At 45.8% G+C, this 19,157-nt stretch overlaps 1 protein-coding gene across 2 annotated transcripts in view; it reads left to right on the forward strand.

Annotated features, from left to right (window-relative positions):
- Lmcd1 (LIM and cysteine rich domains 1) overlaps positions 1 to 19,157 on the forward strand; it is a 56,547-nt gene that overhangs the window by 32,694 nt on the left and 4,696 nt on the right. For both annotated transcript variants that reach the window (XM_021165072.1, XM_029478999.1), the window contains exons 3-4: positions 4,027 to 4,282; positions 9,080 to 9,415. In XM_021165072.1, coding sequence (XP_021020731.1) covers positions 4,027 to 4,282; positions 9,080 to 9,415 — 592 coding nt within the window. The remainder of the gene's footprint in view (positions 1 to 4,026; positions 4,283 to 9,079; positions 9,416 to 19,157) is intronic.

Genomic DNA, 19,157 nt, shown 5'->3' on the forward strand with positions numbered 1-19,157 from the left:
GGCTGCCAATCAACATAATGGCCCAGAAATCTTCACATCAGCCTCAGTGTGGATATTGGCTCTAGAACTATGCAGGGCACAACCTGGTGACTGCCTCTGCCACCACGGACTGGAAGGATATACTCCACAGAATGCAATAGTAAACCAAGAGCTTTTGTTCTTAGTGTCTTACTATTGCTTGAGCATTTAATACAGATCAAAATTCCCCAGGTGTTCCCTAAGATGCTGAGATCTATGAGATTGCAGTTGAAAAATATCTGCCATACATGAGCCCTTATCTCAAAAGAAATCAGCCTACTTATAATGAGCAAACGCTTCTATCTTGAAATAGTGAAGCAATATTATACATTAGATAGTATTTACTTTTTTGCAAGTATGTACAAGTAAAGTGAGTGACTGGGATGAATTTACTAAATGGCATGGTGTGACCTTAGGCTTAAAGGAAACATAGCCTCTAGCTCTTAAATATCTGCACTACCGTGGGTTGTGAGCTTTTGAAGCTCTGCCCCATTCCTTGACTCCATTTCCTGACAGACCTCAGCCTCAGAGGAGCACACATGTTCTTCCACATGGAAGGGACCCAGCAAGTCAAACAACCCAGGCCTTTATCCACTAAGAAACTTCCTCCCTCACTTGCTTCCGGCAGCAAGGTTCACCTATTCCTTGTTTAACCATTTGAGCAGACTGTGTGGCCTTGAGGGAAGTTAACTTAGCCATCATGTCAGCTCTACTGGTCCTAATCTTCCTTCCATCAGAGTCCCAGACAATATTGAGGGGTCTCTAACTCTCTGTGGACAGCTAGATAGTCTCTGTACCTGAGACAGAGAGTAAAGGTTCCCTCAGCAAGGCTCAGTCTTGGGCTGCTGCTACTCAGCACCGTAAGAGGGTCCTGTAGTGTATGTGCTTGGTTTGTCTGGTTGTTTATGGAGACAGGACAAGTCTGGCCCCATCCCTCATGCTTCCTTGGAACAGAAGTCTCTTGGTGGTGTTTTAAGCCTTATGTTTTCTTATCACCGTGCCCATGGTTTTTAAACCAAGTGAATTTCTTGAGCAGCATATATTGTATTTGGAGGTCTAACCTAGAACATGCCATCTTGCACTTGGTCATACTAGGAGCTTAAAGCCAACCTATGTTGATACAGTGATGTCGCAGCATCTCAACGGGGGTGGGGAGTATACTTTCTACACAGCTTCATGTCCCAGTTTTCATGGTAGGTAATTGAAAATATTGTGTTTTTACAATTGTAAAGCAACAGAAGCAACTCTAGAAGAAAAAGAAATGTGGGGGGGGGGCTCACGGCTCACAGTTCTAGAAGGTATGCAGTCCATCTTGGTGGGAAAGGCATGACAGTGGGGGCATGAGGCTGGCCCATTGTATTGCATCGGCAGTCCAGAAGAGACAGCAATCAGGAAGTGGGGACTATCTATAAAATATCAATGGCTTCCATCCCCCCAGTGACACTCTTCCTTCAGCAAAGCTCTACTCCCTAAAGTTTTATAATCTTCCACACATCACCATTAGCTGGAGCCAGTTGTCCAAACACATGAGCTGAGCCGAAGAAGGGTAGTTTATATTCAAATCACAACAGATATTTAAATGACTGAACTTTAGTCAACCTGGTTTGAAGGGAAAGCCTGCAGCTAGTAGACTTAACTAATACAGAACAGGATACAATTCCCAGTTATCCACAAAGAGAGGAGAATTTGCCACTTTAATGGCACTTAGGTTCTTTTGGGGTGTGAATGTGTCCCTCACGATGTGAGTTAGGGTACACAAGACCCTGACAAGAGTTATGGTAGAGTGGCTTCCTCATCTGTTGTGGTGCAGCAGTGTGCCCAGTGGTAAGAGCATGAATATGCTTGAAGAGATCTCAAAGATTACATCCTCCTGTTTGTTAATATCTCCCCATCTCAAATGGTTTGCACTCCCATCAGTTTAGGCAGCATCCTGGGATCCCCCATTAACCAAAACAGCCCAGAACAACCTCCACATCCAGTGTCACCTGTGGGGTATAAGGAGATCAGACGGTCAAATGGATCAGAAAGGGCTTATAGCCAGGCCTCTCCAGTGTCCCAACATACTAGGCTTTTCTGTCTGAGTCTGCTGTTGTCATCTTTCAAGTAAAAAACGATTATCACAGTCCATCACCAACCTTGTAGCCTGCCTCTCAGAATGAATGAGATGCCCACTTATACATTACAGGAGACTCCTTTCTTTGAGACCAAAAAGAATCGACTTCTCAAGTACAGACTGCAATGCCCTTAAGGTTTTTCTCTCCTGTGGTGCTGGGATAAATCCTCTTCCCCATGGCAGCCTACCAAACTTGAACTCCAAGATGTAAGCACCCCAGATAACATTCTGCCCATCAAGCCACACAAGACGCAGCCTGAAACGAAACAAAAGTAGGGCTTATTTTAGCCTACCTTACCTCAATGTTCTCCAGACTTCAGACCACAGAACTCCAGGCTCTCTCATCTGTGTCTGACCTACTCGCATTTGGGAGTGAGTTAGGGCTAGCAGAAGCATGCCGTAGCCCATATAATTCTATTGCAGTTCAACCTTCTGTTGCTTCATGTTAAAGTTCCCTCTCCTTCTGCCATGCTAATTGTGAGCTCCTTGAAGGTTCCAGTTGAACCTCCTCATCAAATGTGATGCACTTTTCAAGCCCCACCCTGCCACACACACACAAACCAAAAGAGCACTATTGAAATGTGGGGCCTGATGATCCTTCACTTAGGGAGGCTGGATGTTTTTGTCCACATCCCATGCTTCTACCCACTGGATGACAGAGGCATCAATCATCCTAACAATAATAATGAAAACTGTCAACATTGCTAACCACCCACTGAGGAACATGATCGGGCTCAAGGGACCATGGATGTAAGACAATGTAACCATACTTCTGACAGCCTGGTGTAAAAACAAGCAGGGCTCTTTCAGGATGCTTCATCATCATCTCTGCAGTCGGTCTTAACGTTACTCACTTTCTTTTAAAATCTCTTAAATTGCATGCACTGGGGTGTCTAAGACACTGCACAGCAAACCTTGGTGACAGGCCTTTGAAGGGAGGGGAGAACACTTTTCTTCTCACACCATGGAACTCTCTAGAGTTCCTAAACCTTAACAGCATGACACAAAACAGCCAAACACTTTCTTTTATTAATTGTCAGAGAGAGAGGCATCGGGGCTTTCAAGTGAACTTGAAATTTCCCCAGAATGTATCTTTTCCTCCTGGGCCCCTGTCAGAGCCACCCTCCCTGGACATCAATCTCCCCTCTCCCCTCTCCTCTCTCCCCTCTCCCCCCTCCCCTACCCCCTACCCCCAAAAAGGTTTTACTCAGTTCACTCCCTTCCCCTGGCTTCTGTCCACAAATCTGAAAAACTTCCCACCCGATCTCACTTCAGTGGGCATGCTGAAGAATTTTGACCAGAACTTAGGCAGCTCATGAATCTTAGGAGACAATTTTAATGACTCTTAAGAGCAGAAAACTTAGCATGCATTTTTTGTAAAGGGCCAAGCAATAAATATTTTAGGTTTTGCAGGTCAGAGGGCCTCTGTTGCAAGTCCTCAACTGTGCAGTTCCAGCCCCAACGCAACCAAGGATCCACAACAACAACAACAACAACAACAACAACAAAGCATGGCTGCATTTCAATAAAACTTTATTTGTAAAAAGTAAGTCAGGGGCCAGGTTCAGGCCACAATCCAAACACATTTTAAATCAATTAACATTTAACATGATAACCATCAGGACGACACTGCAGCTTCTTGTTTACAACCAACAGGGGACACATCCTTCTCAGGTGATATTTGCATCCTGAATTCCCCAAAGCTAGACAGAAAAAGACAGGGGTGCTGCCTCGATGCCATTCCCTGTCCTAAAGACCTTGTCCCTCCATTGCCAGTCTGTCCAGGTTAACAAAGTGAAATTTGGTGCTTGATTTCAAGACAGTAGATGCCACTGTTAGAGCTGAAGCACATCTTCTCTGGAGGATGGTCTCACTTGCTTCCACTGTTCCCCCAGGAAAATATGCAAGTCTTGTAAATGCAGCCAGGAGGAGCACTGCCTAAGCTCTGACCTGGACGATGATCGGAAAATTGGGCGCCTGCTGATGGACTCCAAGTACGCCACTCTCACCGCCAGGGTGAAAGGCGGGGACGGCATCCGCATCTATAAGAGGAACCGCATGATCATGACCAACCCCATTGCCACCGGCAAAGACCCCACCTTTGACACTATTACCTACGAGTGGGCTCCCCCAGGAGTCACCCAGAAACTGGTAAGACTATCTTCTTCTACTTGAGCGATTATTTTTCTTCCCTCTTAAGTATGAGCTGCGACACGGATTTCAGAAATTCAGGGACAAGGTAGGAATGGCTGTACTTTCAGCTCTACTCCTGGCTCAGGTAATGATGAAGCACAGAGATTCTAGACCTCAGTTTTTCTCACCTACAGAATGGATCGAGGTAGTCATAGATACTCTTGAGGGCTTTCTGGTTCTAGAATGGGGGCATTCACTGGGGTTTTTAGGCTCTTTGCTTCTGAGCTAGGGATATTTGTCATGGTTCTCTGAATGTTCTTTTTTTCTCTGCAAGATGCTCATTTCCATATAAAATCATCAGGATTCCTCAACAAGCCTATGGGGAAACAGAGGAAGAGTCCTTTCTCTTCAGACACAGAGGGCTGTTGATCTTAGATGAAAGATCAACTCTTAAGTATCCAGGAACTTCACCCAGATTCCTTTACACACCAAGAAGCAGAGAGTGGCTTCTGCAAGTTGTCCAGGTGAAGCAGGGGCTGATGGCTGGCCAGAGTGGCATCTGTGCAGTGACAGAGCCAGGGCATGCCATGGGATTCAGACATCCCCTCTGCCCTCAGCACCTAGGTTGTGCAAGCCAACAAGTGGTACTCACAAGTCAGTGGGACACAAGCCATCAAGTCATAAAGAACTGGCTGAGGGTATCAGGAAGCAGCTGGTGAAAGCCCCGGATTTGCTCCCCATCTAATCAGGGGCAGCCATCGAAGGGCCATGATGAATGCTGCTTTGTAAAACCTCCTGGCTACAAAGACCCCCCTGTCTGCTCTGCAGCTGGCTGGTCTCAGTTTTGGCACAGGTCAACACTCTTTTGACTCACTACTCCCCTCTCTGTTTCATTCTGCTTTCAATCAGGTCTGGCCTGATTGAATTTTGGAAGTGGGACAGAATCTTGCTGTCCATCACCCTTCCCTACCAGAACGAGAGCTAGAGAACTCTACCAGCCTTCCAAGCTGGTGCCCATCCGCTTGCCCTTATGCCTTTGTATTTAGTATTACTGCACACTGATCACCAAACTAAGAGTATTTCAACCACAGCCTTGTGTGATGTCCCTATGTCTTAGACACACACTGTTATAGGGAAACAGTCTCAGAGAGAGCCTGCAATTAGCCAGATGCCCAGCTAACTTGATTTAGGTGGAGCCAAGCCTTGATCTCAGACCTCCATGCCTACCCCTGTCAAAACCTAGGTTGCTTCAACCCCAATTCTAGCCAGGTCATTAGGGCTGGTAAATGGAAGAGAAGGCAAACAAGAGACTTAGCCTATTTGAAAGCAGGCTTCCACAAAGGGAAAAAAGGCTGAATGGGCTTTGGTCACTAGTTTGGAAAGGAGAGAGAAAAAGCAGGAAGAGGAAGCCAGCATCTACTGAGCAGTCTGAATGTATGTCTTCTGAGTGTCTGCCACTCCCTCCATGTCACAGCCACTCTGTGGATGAGTGTGTCACAGCCCATTTTAAGGGGGAGCCCACATGTGAGTCTCATGCCTCATGATCTGTCCTCACCCCCAATGTGACCACTGATATCAGCAGTGATCTGCCTCCCAACTGAGCCCAGCACACCTCAGCATTCTACTAAATACAGTACTCTGGGAACTGTCACCTGCAGGTGACATGTGATTGACATGACAAAAAAAACAAAAAAAACAAAAAAACAATAACAAAACAAAACAAAAAAACCCTCCTTTATTGTTCTTAGCTAATAGCAAGAGAAATGTCAGGAAAGAAATGCCTTGGGCTGGGGGCTGCATGCCCTGACTCAAGTAGGTTCTACTGAAAAACCTAGGAAATAGTCCTTTGCTGGTCCCTTGACTCTCAGCATAGCTGATGTTCATGGATTCTAGAATCTCTCCACCTGAGATATCCCTGAGAGATGCAGAGCAGAACACTCGATTGGCAGTTCTTGAGAAATGCCTTGGTTAACAGTCATGCCATAATCCACTTGTTATTTCTCAATAACTAAAATTAAAAAGCCACTATACTTGCTGCCCTCTAATACAGGGTCGGGAAGAATCCCTTCTCAGATGGGGCACCAGCGATGTGGTGTTTATTCCAGTGCTGGCTAGTGGGTCTTGGCCTCCTTGGCTAGGTAGGGTCCTTTGTCCCCCTTGACTCTCTTTAAGCTGTTAGCTGGAGCCAACCAGCAACTTCTCACTCTCTGTTGTGAGTATGGAGACAAGGCTGCCTGGGTCCTCTCCTACTGGTCATGAAACCTGCCCTGCACCTAATAGATGACCGAATTGAAATTCACAGGATCAGGCACTTGGGGAGATGGGTTATTTGCTGAGGCTGCCCCCCATCATCCCAGGACTCTGGCCACCTTTTGTTTCTGGGAAAGTACTTGAAAAGCAACTGAACATGTGCAAACAAATATACCTGGAGTTGACCAAGGGTACTAGGAGCATTTTTATGCCAGCAAAGACTGAGATGGGAGGTGGAGGTGGTTCCTGGAATCTCGGACACAGCCAACAAATAGGTACCCACAGTCAGATGTCAATCTATCTGAAGGTAGGCACGTGATTCTTGTTTTAGAATTTACTTACTAAAAACCCAGTGACTACCAGGCCTGCAACATACTCAGCCCAGATTCTTCTCCCGTATTGGTCAGCTTCCCAAATTCACAAGATAATCAACTTATAAGGAGGAAAGGGTGTTTGGGCTCCTGGTTCTGGATGATGTGGGTCTGTGTAGGGACATGAGGAAAGCTTCTCCCTTCACAACAAGGAAGCAAGAAAGGGCCAGGGTTTCTCTCTACCCCTTCAAAGGCTTGTTCCAAATTGACCTATAAGCCCCATTACACTCCACCTCTTTCAAGTGCCCACCAAGGAGCACCCAGCAGGAAACCAACCCATTAACAAGTGACTCTTTAGGGACAGCCAGCACTCACATTGTGGCACTTCTGCTCACTAATATCAGACAGTAGCTTAAGCTGCTCACTGTGATTTTCAGTAGGAGTTTACATGTTACTTCCCCTAATTCCAAGTGATTCTAGTTCCAAGTTTCGAGATTGAGGCCAGCTGGGTTCACAGAGGATGGACAGTGGGAGCCAGGCAAGCTGGTCATGAGGGACAAGGCAGAGGTGGAAAGAAGTCAGCCAGAATAACCAGCTTGTCTCTCAGTTTCTCTTACTGTGACCTTGACCTTTCTCACCCCCTAGCCTCCCATCCCTGGGACCCACTAAGCAGAAGATCTTTGGCTATGAAGGAAGCACTATTTCTCTGTGGACACGTTAACATTCAGACAATTGCCAGTCACATAGACAAGGGGTGCTATTGACTGAGACCCTATGGATTCTACACTTAGAGGTGCTGACATGTATTTTAAAATTAATAAACCATAAAATACCATATTCTCATAATGATCTCATTATACTCTTCTAAGAAAAGCAATTTAAAACCAGATTTATTTTTCTTTTAATCAGGAGTATTGCCCGTGAGGTAAATGAAGTGAAAATGTTCCATTTGGAAGGGAACAATATCCGCGCCGCAAAGCCTTTGAATCTAAAATGAGCCTCATTTTGGTGAAAACCAAAAATGAGAATCTGTAGCTATGCCTTAGGCAAGGAAAGACTCATGCAAGTCCCTCTAAGGTGTTACCAATAGTCACGCACTTCTTCCCGGAACATTCCTGAGTTTTCAAACTCTCAAAGCACCAGGAACTTGCCTCGATTCAGTTTCCCTGCTAGATACTTAGAGTCCCAGCTGATTTATCTCATACATTTGTTTCGTGCTAGTGTCTCCTTGAAAAGTCGTTATCTTAGTCCATTTCCCCGTGCTGCTGTAACAAAACACATGGCAGAAACAGCTTGAGAAAAAGGGCTTATTTTGGCTTCCATTTTGAAAGGGTAGAGCCAGCGCATCGCCGTGGGAAGCCACGGTGGCAGGAGCAGCTCGTGGCCTTGGCACCGGGAGCATATGACCAGTGATTGCTCACATCTCAGTAGAGCAGGAAACAGGGGGAGTGAATGCTGGAACTGGGAGTAGGTTATAAATCCCGAGGCATGCCCCCTCAGTCATGCACCTCCCAAAGCTTTTACAGCACCCTAGAATAACACCACCAGCAAAGAACACAGTTTTTGGACACATGAGCCCTGGGAGACATTCCATAGTCAGACAATAGCAGTAGCATAAGGGTTTAGACCAACTCTCTGCCTCAGTGACTGAGATTTATCCCCAGAAAGCAGATTCTTGGGTGTCACAACTGCTCTGATGAACCGGGGACTTGTGCTTGGGAATCTATGTTTTAGGGACTTTTCCAAAAGCTTCACACACACACTGGGTCAGTTAACAAACATGGCTGCTAAGTATAGGAGAAAGGGCACAGATAGGAAAGTGAGAGGAAAGGAAAATTCAGTAGGCCTTGGAAGCCTATTCCCGAATTCCAGAGCCTGTAGGGCTTGCATGGTGCACATTTTTTGCATCAGAGAAACATATACAGACAGAGGGGTAAAGGCAGCTGTAGTTTCACAGCTAGCATGCCTAGGATCAGGATCTCAGTCTAAGTGGGCTAAATCCAGAAACTTTACTGGTTGAGTTAGAAGAAGAAGGTAAATACTCAACACACACACACACACACACACTCACACACACACACACTCACATCACAGGAAGAAATAGAGGGAAGGGGACAAGGAACATGCATGTATGCTTCAGTCACTGCTAAGAGTGGAAGATCCACAGTTTTTTGTTCTAAGTAGATTGTGTCAGCTTCTATGACCATGAGCAACAGTCACCTGACATAGTCTCTTCCACTCCATCCCCCTCTAGGGCCTGCAGTACATGGAACTCATCCCCAAGGAGAGGCAGCCTGTGACAGGCACTGAGGGTGCCCTCTACCGCCGACGCCAGCTCATGCATCAGCTCCCTATCTATGACCAGGACCCCTCTCGATGCCGTGGACTTGTGGAGAATGAGCTGAAAGCTATGGAGGAGTTCGTCAAGCACTACAAGAGCGAGGCCCTTGGGGTGGGTGAGGTGGCCCTCCCAGGGCAGGGAGGCTTGCCCAAGGAAGAAAACAAGACACAGGAAAAGCCAGAGGGCACAGAGACCACTGCCCCAACCACCAATGGCAGCCTGGGTGATCCATCCAAAGAAGTGGAATACGTGAGTGTCCCTGTCTCTGGTCTGGCTAAAGCTGCCCAGGCTAGGGCTATGCTGTCAGGGTCCCACCTTACCATACCACCTCTTATGCATGTGTTTAGTCATGTTCAATGTATGAGGCAGATACTTGTTACTCTGTGTCAGATATCACACATGGAAAATAACACCAGGCCATTGCCCTATGGAAAGGATCATAGGCTAGCACAGCAGTTCTCAACCTGTGGGTCGTGACCCCTTTGGCAACCCTCTAACTCCAAAAATACTTACATTCCAATCCATAACAGTTTTAAACTTACAGTGATGAAGTAGCCATGAAAATAAGTGGGCGGTGGGGGGGTCAGCACAACCTGAGGAACTGTATTAAAGGGTTGCAGCGTTAGGAAGGTTTAGGAGCACAGCCCCAGGAGAATGCCAGCAATGAGCCAATGGTCACAGCTTAGGAACAGGGCATCTAGCTTCCCTGTGGGGAAGAGACAGACTCTGAAAATGTGGTAAGGACAACTGATGTGCAAGGAGTAACTCAGGACCACCCAAGCAATAGACTTGGAGCAGGAGCCTTGTACCTTTGAGCATTTGCAAACCCATGAACTAAAAGTTCAGGCAAACAAGGTACAATTGGCATCCTAATGGCAGTCCTGTGTGTCTGATGGTGTGACGAGCTGGGAGAGTGGATGACATGAGCTGGGAGGCCAGACTTGGTGAGTTTCACACTGTTCATTGGTCCATCATGTCAGCATCTCTTGGGTTTCAGGAAATCAAGGAAGGAGAGGTCACTGCCCCATATCGGTGGGAACAGCCTCATGTTGGACTGAGGACCTGAAGAGGCAAGCTATGGGTCAGAAACAGGGCATGGTTCCAGTTGTGTGGTTGACAGTTTTCCTTAGTGACTGTGTGGAACATACACATATCTGGGGCCATCCTGAGAAAGCACAAAAGAGAAGCCCATGCTTCAGAGGTGAAATTCTCACGGATGGACTTGCCTTAAGCTGTTCCTCAGGCCGAGACTGGAACCATGGGGCTGATGACCACTCTGTTTCTATGCTGAGGGCCTTATCCTTACCCTTCATCCAAGGGGCCTCTTTTGCCCATACTTAACATTTGATTATGAAAGTCCCAGCACAGGGATCCCTCTGTTTGCTAGGTCATCATCACTGTGGCCAGGTTTTCTGACATAAGCAACTTAAGAAGGAAGGTTCCACTTTGCCTTATGATCTCAGAGGGCACTATGTGCTTGAAAAGGACATCACAGGAGAGGGATCATGGGGTTGATGGGAAGCATCTGATAGACAGAAAATGGGGGTGAGGAAATAGAGGTGGCCAAGGCTTGATAGAGCCTCTAGGTACAGGTCCACAGCAACCTACTTCCCAGATCTACCCAGGCCTTATCTCCTACCCTTTATCATCTACCAACACTGTCATAAGTCTTTATGAAGTGATGGTCTTTAGAAATGACCTCGCAAACACCCCCATACAAGAACTGTAGTAATCTCTTGGAAAATTCTCAACCCAGCCAAATGGATAAGCAAGATTAGCCATCATGGCCATGAGGTATGTCTTACAGGAAAGAGGCTGGCAATCTCTAGACAGACAATCCACAGATAGACAGCCCAAGAGCCTGGTTACCCTGTTCTTCCTGACTCTGGGTTACTTAAGTAGCTCCCAACTCTACCCCAACCTTGCCCGAACTTGGGATTGCCATCCAAGGAGCCGCAGCCTCATGCTCTTCTAGCTGAAAATTCCAACACTTGGGGTTTTTTTTAAACCTTATTATTTAACAGTGAGCTTTAGTTTTTTAGGTTATTTGTTTGTTTGTTTGTTTGTTTTAGTTATGTGTATATGCTGTGTATGTCCCTTGGTGGGTGTGTACATGTGGTAATGCAGGTGCCTGTGGATTCCAGAAGAGGGTATTGGGTTTGCTGAAACTAGAATTAATTACAGATGGCTGTGAGCTGACAGCTGTGGGTTCTAGGAACTGAATAAGGCACTGAGCCACCTCTCCAAGCCCTGTCAGTAAAAGTTAAAATCTTACTTCTTAGGGTGGATAGATGTGTCCATCCTAAGACTTTAAAGAGACTGGAATGGATATAGGTGTGACAGACTTTAAAGAGAAACTAAATCTAGTTACCATCATAGTTACTAGTTTTATAAATTGCTCCCCCATATCACCCCAATCCCATCCACTATTCACCCTTTAACACTTGTCAATGCTTGAAGAGTAAGTTCTAAAGAATTCCAACTTGGAAGTGAATCTCTTGATGTCATTGTGACTTCTCTGAATTGTCATCCCCAAGGAAGAGATGCTGTTTTGAGAACATACCTTGTCCTTGACTGGGCCCCACAGATTTGTTCAACATAGAACTGAAACAAAGATGCTCTGAGATTCTGAGATCTTGCCTGTACTTAACTATGGGGAATATTTGTGACAATTTGGAAGCATTTAAGTAATAATATCAGCCAGTGACTGTCATATTCCACAGTCAGAAATGAGCAGGGAATAAGAAGCTGTTAGGATAAATTTGTCTGATGCCTATGAAAGATGTAGTTCTTTGCCTTACACCAACCACAATTTTAACTCAGTATCTAGCTGTGTCATTATGGGGTCACATCTGCCACTCTCTGTAGATTCTGAGAGCTTCTTTATCTCTGTATCTACAGTGGGTATCCTTGAGGTAGACTGTTGATGATCAACAAATGTGATCCACAAGTAAATTGATGTTCAAGCCAACCTGGGCTCTGGAAGATAGGAACAATTTGGATGACATCTTGTCTAAGAAGCTAGCAGCATCCCCTTTCCACATTGCTTAAGTACGAATCCTTACTCAGACCTTCAGGGTCTCTTTAAATTCTCACAAATGCATGGCATAATGATTTCATGAGAGCCATGAGATGTGGATTCCCAGGTGTGTACACAGTAGGTAGATTGCCCAAGATCCCATTTCCATAACAGTATCCAGAAGATGCTGAGTTAAAGAATCCTGTGGATACTTGGTTTTTGCTATTTGCTCCAGAAGAAAGCATCTAGGTTCTCTGTCTCCTTGAACCAGAAAAGAGAATCCCAATGAGGGCAGCTTAGCAGGAGTTACACTGCCAAATGTTGGCCTGAGCCACACTCTGAAGTCCATGCATAGATATATGGGTAGATGGATGAATGGATGGATGGGTGGATGAATGGATGATGTTAAAGGAATCCTGCTTGAAAAAAACTCAGTAATCTCAGGGTTCCTTGTATTGTATTATAGAAACACATAGAATCTAACACTGTATTTTTATCTCCCTACCATGGACTCCTGCCCTTGACACTGTCCTCTGCCACCTAAGATTTCTCACCATGCCATATTACATGATGTTATACATCCTTCACTGCCCCCAAAGGCTTATTAATCTAGGCCATGTCCCTCCTTTAAAACCTCAGTATATAGTAGCAATGACCATTCGGCTCCTGAGTTCTTCCCACCCCAACACACCACTCTCACAGAGGAGTGTCATGCCAAAGCCCTCTGGAGAACGCTCAACAACAGGCTGTAATTCATGGGAATCCCAATACTAGACAGGAGCCAGAACACCAGACATAGCTCTGCCTGAACCCTACCTGCCCTATGGCTGCAGTTTACCTCTAATAAGGATGAGGTCAGTTCATAAATCCCGACGCCAGGCTTAGCTTTCAAAGTCCAGTATGTCAGGCAGACCTGCCAATAAGGCACATTGACCTAAATCATCAGAAGTACATCTGTGTGCTTGGGCAACGAACTAAGAGGTGTGGCTGTCTGCGCCAGCCTCAAAATAGATCACAAATCACAATCATCACACTGATCGTGGGAGGAAAAAAAGCATGGTAGAAACACCCTCAGCCATGGATCCTTCAATAAGGCCTTTCCATAAGAAAATCCCAAGGTAGAAATACCCCACTCCCAAGCACCAATTCATCTGCTGTCACTCCTGGAGGGAAGCAGGGAGGGAGAGACTAGCTTTTCAAAGACTAATTCAGTATCTTTCAATCTTCGGGATGATCATGAGTTAGCTTGAAGACATCAAACAAATTATCCAGATGAAGAGCCCGGCGGACACAACCATAGTAGTTTGCTAAGTAGTGGTGGACTGATTCAAGTCTTGTTGTTGCTAGCAGTGTGGTGTGAGCAGTCCTGAGATCAGTTCCTAGAAAGGATGGAGATATGTATATCTGGAGTGAACCACAGCACTTGACATCCTTCACAGCCCAGCCTGCTGGAGAATGAAACCCTTTTCTCTGTGTTCTAGAAAGATCAGAAGGGCACCCTACCCCAGCCCAAGTCTCTCCTCATGGGTCTCAGAAACATCTCAAGGCTCTAGCCAAGGAGTTGTGAACAGCCAGAAAGCTGTGCTATACCCCACCAAAGCTCCTAACTCTCTCTTCAAGCCCCCAGCCCCCATTTTTCTCTCCTGGATAGGATTTGTGGATGCCTGTTCTACACATGCTCTGACTGCTGACAGTTCCGCAGGCGGTTTCCTTGCTTTTGGAGAGCTCGGTGGATGTTCACTTGGAAATTGAATATACAGGGTTCCCAGGCATGTCACTGTGCCCAGGCATTTCCGCCTTTTCACCACCCCACACTTGAAACTCAAGAAAGGGGACAGAATGCCAGAACAGAGCATAAAATGTACTCTCAGCTCTCTAAGGCTAAACATTCTCCCCCTGTGCCCCCAGTGTTCCCACTTCTCCATGCCCCTTCCTCAGGACAGGTGATCTGAGAGCAGGCAACTGAGAGTCAAAGAAGAGGAGGGTGTGGAGGCTCCCCGAAGCCTTGAGAGTGCATTCACAAGATCCCAAGATACTCAGTGGGATGCCAACTCTTTCTCCCCCATCTCCCCACAAAAATGCAAAGGGAGGTACAATGGGCCTTGGACTCCACCCTCCTCCATAGGAGAGCCTCTCTGATGGAAACTTACAGCCACTGGCAGCTCAAGCTGAGGCCCATCCCAGAAGGGACATATTTGTGGGCAAGGGACTTCCAAGTTTTTTGTCGGAGCAGATGTTTGGCTTGTGGGCTGTGCAGGCTGGCTGCCTTTCCTGCCAACCCTTCTTGGGGACTCAAAGCTGCCTCAGCCCCTCTGTGAGCCACCTTTATTTGAGCTGGAGTAAAGGTATAGAGACCAGTGAGGAACCACCCAGGCACAGCCAACCCTGGCCCCTTCACCTTCCCTGACCAAGGTGCCCATGAGTGGGAAATTGGGGGCAGCCCTCAAAATCACCATGGTAACCAGGCTCCTCAGCCTCTGCCTTCTTCCTTCTCGGTGGGGATATTTTAATGACATTTAAAAAGATCATTTTTCCAAAGAGAAAAATCCCTTTATCCTGCTTTTTATACTATAAATACTTTCCCATGTGGACATGTGACTTTTACAGTCATTTTTTTCCTTCTTCTAAGTGGGCTGCATAATATTCCATTGACTAAAACAGCCAGTGACAAGCTATTTTCAATAAAGGACAGAGGGAGAATATATAAAAGGTAGCAGGCCCTGTCACCTCCACTCAACACTGGATCATGCTGCTATAGGTTCTATCTAAACAAGTGATTGGCTGTGAGCCAATAAAACTTCATTTCCAAAAGTGAAGGGAAGTAGGCAGGAGTTGATCCATGGAGAAATGTAGTTTGCTGACCCCTGAGCCAGAAAAAAAAGCTATCTTCAGGGTTTTTTTCTACTTATTTGAGTTTCATCCTTTTAATTTTTTTCCTCTTGCTTTTTGCTTTGATAGGTTAAAAAGTAACGTTGATTGTTATGGTGGTGACAGTGCGAGTGTTGGTGATGATAGCTGGAGAGAGTAATAACAACAATAACAGTGACGATGGTGGTGTAGATGATGATGGTGGTGATCGTAGTAATGGTGGTGATAAAGGTGCCAGTGGTGATGATGGGGATGGTGACGATGGTCCTAGTGATGATGATGTTGATCGTGGTGTCGGTGATGGTCCGTCCTAGTGATGGTGATGATGATGGTGGTGATGATAATGTGATGATGATTAAGAGGTTACAATGCTGTAAGCTGCCATTATTTACTTATGCCAGGTACAAGCCTGGAAATGTTCATGTCGTTTTTATCTAATCCCCAAAATTACCCTAAAAATCAGTGTGTGTGTGTGTGTGTGTATGTGTGTGTGTGTGTGTGTGTAATTTTTCTTTCTAATTAAAAAAAAATTATTTTTAAACTTTTATCTGTATGAGTGCTTGCCTAAATGTATATATGTGTACGGTGTGTGTGTGTGTGTGTGTGTGTGTGTGTGTGTGTGTGTGTGTGTGTGTGTGTGGTGCCTTTCAAGGTCAGAAGATTCAGATACCCTCTAACTAGAGTCACATATGGTTGTAAGCTGATTTGTGGGTGCTGGGAGCTGAACTCCTCTACAAGAGCAGCCAGTGCCTTTAACTGTTGATCCACCTCTGCAGTCCCTCTCTTTCTCTGCTAGAAACATGTGATACAGCAGATATCCCATGCCCCTGGGTCTAGACATTGTGCATGGCCCCTGAAACAGAGACCACACTGAAAAGTTTCTCTGCTCAGCTGTTGATCAGCTTATTTTTTTTTACAAAGCTGGTCCTTGGGCTCATGGTGATCCAAGCTACATCTCAAAACAAATGCAGGCTGCTGTTTTCTCTTGGGAGAGTAGCTTATGTGCTTCATGCCCATCTCAGTATTGAATGAGTAACAAGGATACAATTACAAACCCCTGATGTTTAACCTCTGGGCAAAGGTCCTATAGTTGCAACCTGCTCTAAGAAGACACACTTGGTAAAAAGGCTGTTACCAGTAATGGCCACCATGGATGGTGAGTTTCCTATAAGCCAAGGACCACCACTGTTACTGAGGCTTGGGAAAGCCCCAGTTTCCCCTATGCTTTCCTAGGGATGAAGCCATGGTACTGACCATAGTCCAGGTCTGGGTCCCTAACCACTGTACACCCAGTGTGATCCTTCTGCACCCTCTGTGGTCTTAGGAAGGCTAGTGTGTAGGAAAACAGAACTCAAGACAGCTAAGCCTGCAGAAACGATGCCAGGCAAGAAAATGGGAGGGGAGGGGGACCTTCTGTGGGACCCAAGACTAAGAGACAAAGATGGGGACTAAGCACCATAAGAGGACATGGGAGATGCTGTTTATAAATAAATTGTTGAGTGTTTGCATTGGAGCAAAGCCAGTGCCTAAATTCAAGGCCTTGTGTTAATATTTACTGGAGTGCAATGGTGAGATTTTCACTAGGCACTCTGGATTTAGACTGGGTAGGTCTTCGGATAAGAGCCTTCCAGGAGAAAATAAAACAGTATGAGCGGGATGTGCTTCTGGCAAGCCTAAGGCAGAGATGACTGTAGCTTCAGAGGCCTTCTGTGCCCTTGGATCTCTATGAACCTCGATCCTTAGACACATTTCTATGGCCACGTGGCTCTTGCCCACTATCCTAAACCTGCTTCAGCCTGATCCTCAATGCCTTTGTGTCATGCTGCAGGCACATGGCTCCACGTGTCCCTTTTCAATGTAGTTTTTGTTGTTAGGTTGTGGAACAAGCCATCCGAGCCAAGTGGCTTATATCAACCAGGTCCCATTTGTTCTCAAATCAGCCATTTGATGAGCACTCCATAGGGGCATCTTGTCCCTATCCACTCAGCTTTACTTGAGTGGAAGTCTGCACTTCTGATGTTTGAACTGGACTGAGGAAAATGCCCAGCCTAGTTGGTCAGGCAGGGTCTCCTTGGGATTCTGTCTCTACAGCCTGCATGTGATAATCACCTTGGTATGGAAGTTTCTGGATACTGTAACTTTGTTCCTCTCAGAAACCCTCAGAGGCATATCTTTAGAAACAGAATCTGGGTAAAGCTACATGGGTGATTTATAACTTAGGAGAGCATGACAGCTCTGTTTAAGATGGTTCAAACTGACACTGTTGCTTTAAAAAAAAAAAGGAATAGGGGTTTGGGATACACTGAGCCAATGACATTTGATGTTTTTCATGGACTATCCATGGGTATTGTACTCTTTCATGGCACTGAGCAGGGCAGGGCAGGGCAGCAGGGCACCGTTGCTGGTCAGACACTCCATTGTATGAGTGAATACGAAGTCTCTACTGAACTGTGTCGCTGAGTCAGGAGACTGATCGTTGGCAGTGTTAGACACATGACAACATATGTTTTCCACTTCTGATGACCTAACACTGTCATAAGCAGAGATGCACCCTTCTTCTTTGTGCCATAGGATGGCACTCAACACATCCTCTTCCACTAAACTGAGACATGATTTCTCAGAGAAAGGTAACTCAGTGCCATGCTGATTGGAACAACATCCAAGACAATGTCAGTGAGATCTGAACACATCCCAAGGCCAGGAACCTGTGGCCCCACAAAGGTGCAGCAACCAACAGCCGAGTCTGATCCATCCCTTGTCCTTCTCGAAACAGATGTTTAAACACTGCCTAGGCCCAAGCATAAGAGCTTCAAAACCACTCATTTCAACTTGTTTTTCCTATTCACTTACTTGCTTCCCTGGCAGCTCTCTAGCTTGTTGTAGAGATCCTCCTGCTTCCATCTCCTGGGGACTGGGATTAGAAATGTGAACCACTGCCTTCGACAATTTCACTAAGCATCTTACACTATGTGTGTGGGTCATAGAAAGGCATGGGTATGGAGAAAAGCCTCTTACTCATTCTACCCCTAAGAGGATTTGTCCCCATCCCCTCTCCCTGGGGGAAAAGTGCCGTGCAGATAAGGTCCTCTGGCAGAGATTGGGAACCCTCTTATGAGCAAGTCAAGTTTAGGCCCTTGGGAACCAGAGCAAAATTAGCTGATGTGCTCAAGATAAATAACCTCCTAAATGCCTTTTACCCTGATCCCAAGAAAATTCTGCCTGCCTGCACCACCTCCTTTACCAAAAAGTCCAAAAATGGCCACACTAGACTTCCTTGGATAGTGTTAAAATGTAAACCCTCTAGGAACTCAAATTTGCCTTTGTAGTACTTGAGACATGGCAGACTTTGCACAAAGCTCACAGGTCAGACTAGGTTTTAGCAGTCCACATCACTGTTCTCAAAGGAATTCCTTAAAAGTACACATATCTCCTTAGGTTTTGCAAATTCCTGGCCTACTGAAAAGCAAAAGCTCTAGGCAAAGAGAGTAAGAGTATATTGCTGTGCCCTCGAGGGGACTTCAGACAGGAGAAGCCTGAGGACCAGGGTCTCCAAGTAGGCAGGGCTAGAGAAGAGCAGTGGCCACAAGCCCAGAGCTGAGAGTCGCTGGGCATGGGGCTGTGACACAACATGGTCAGACTGGGAACCACACTTGGGTACTCTGAAGAGCGGTAAGCATTCTTAATGGCTAAGCCATCTCTCTTCAGTCCCTATAGTAGACTTTTACATATGCCTCCCTATCTAAACATGGCAAAATGTAAATATTTGGGAGCTGGGCTGGCAGTACTTTGTAAATTAAAATTGGCATCCAAAGGAAAGACTAAGGTCAGCAAACATTGAATGGTCAGACAGCAAACATTTCCGGTATTCTGAGCCAACAGCTAAAATTTATGACACCCTGTGAGCATTTTATGTAACAAAAGAGAAAACAAATTTCCATGACATTTCTACTCATGCAATTGAAATGTACTCACTGATAAGTGGATATTAGCCCAGAAACTTAGAATACCCAAGATACAAGATACAATTTGCAAAACACATGAAACTCAAGAAGAACAAAGACCAAAATGTGGACACTTTGCCCCTTCTTAGAATTGGGAACAAAA

Source organism: Mus caroli, chromosome 6, assembly GCF_900094665.2.
Source record: "Mus caroli chromosome 6, CAROLI_EIJ_v1.1, whole genome shotgun sequence".
NCBI classification, from domain to species: Eukaryota; Metazoa; Chordata; class Mammalia; order Rodentia; family Muridae; genus Mus; species Mus caroli.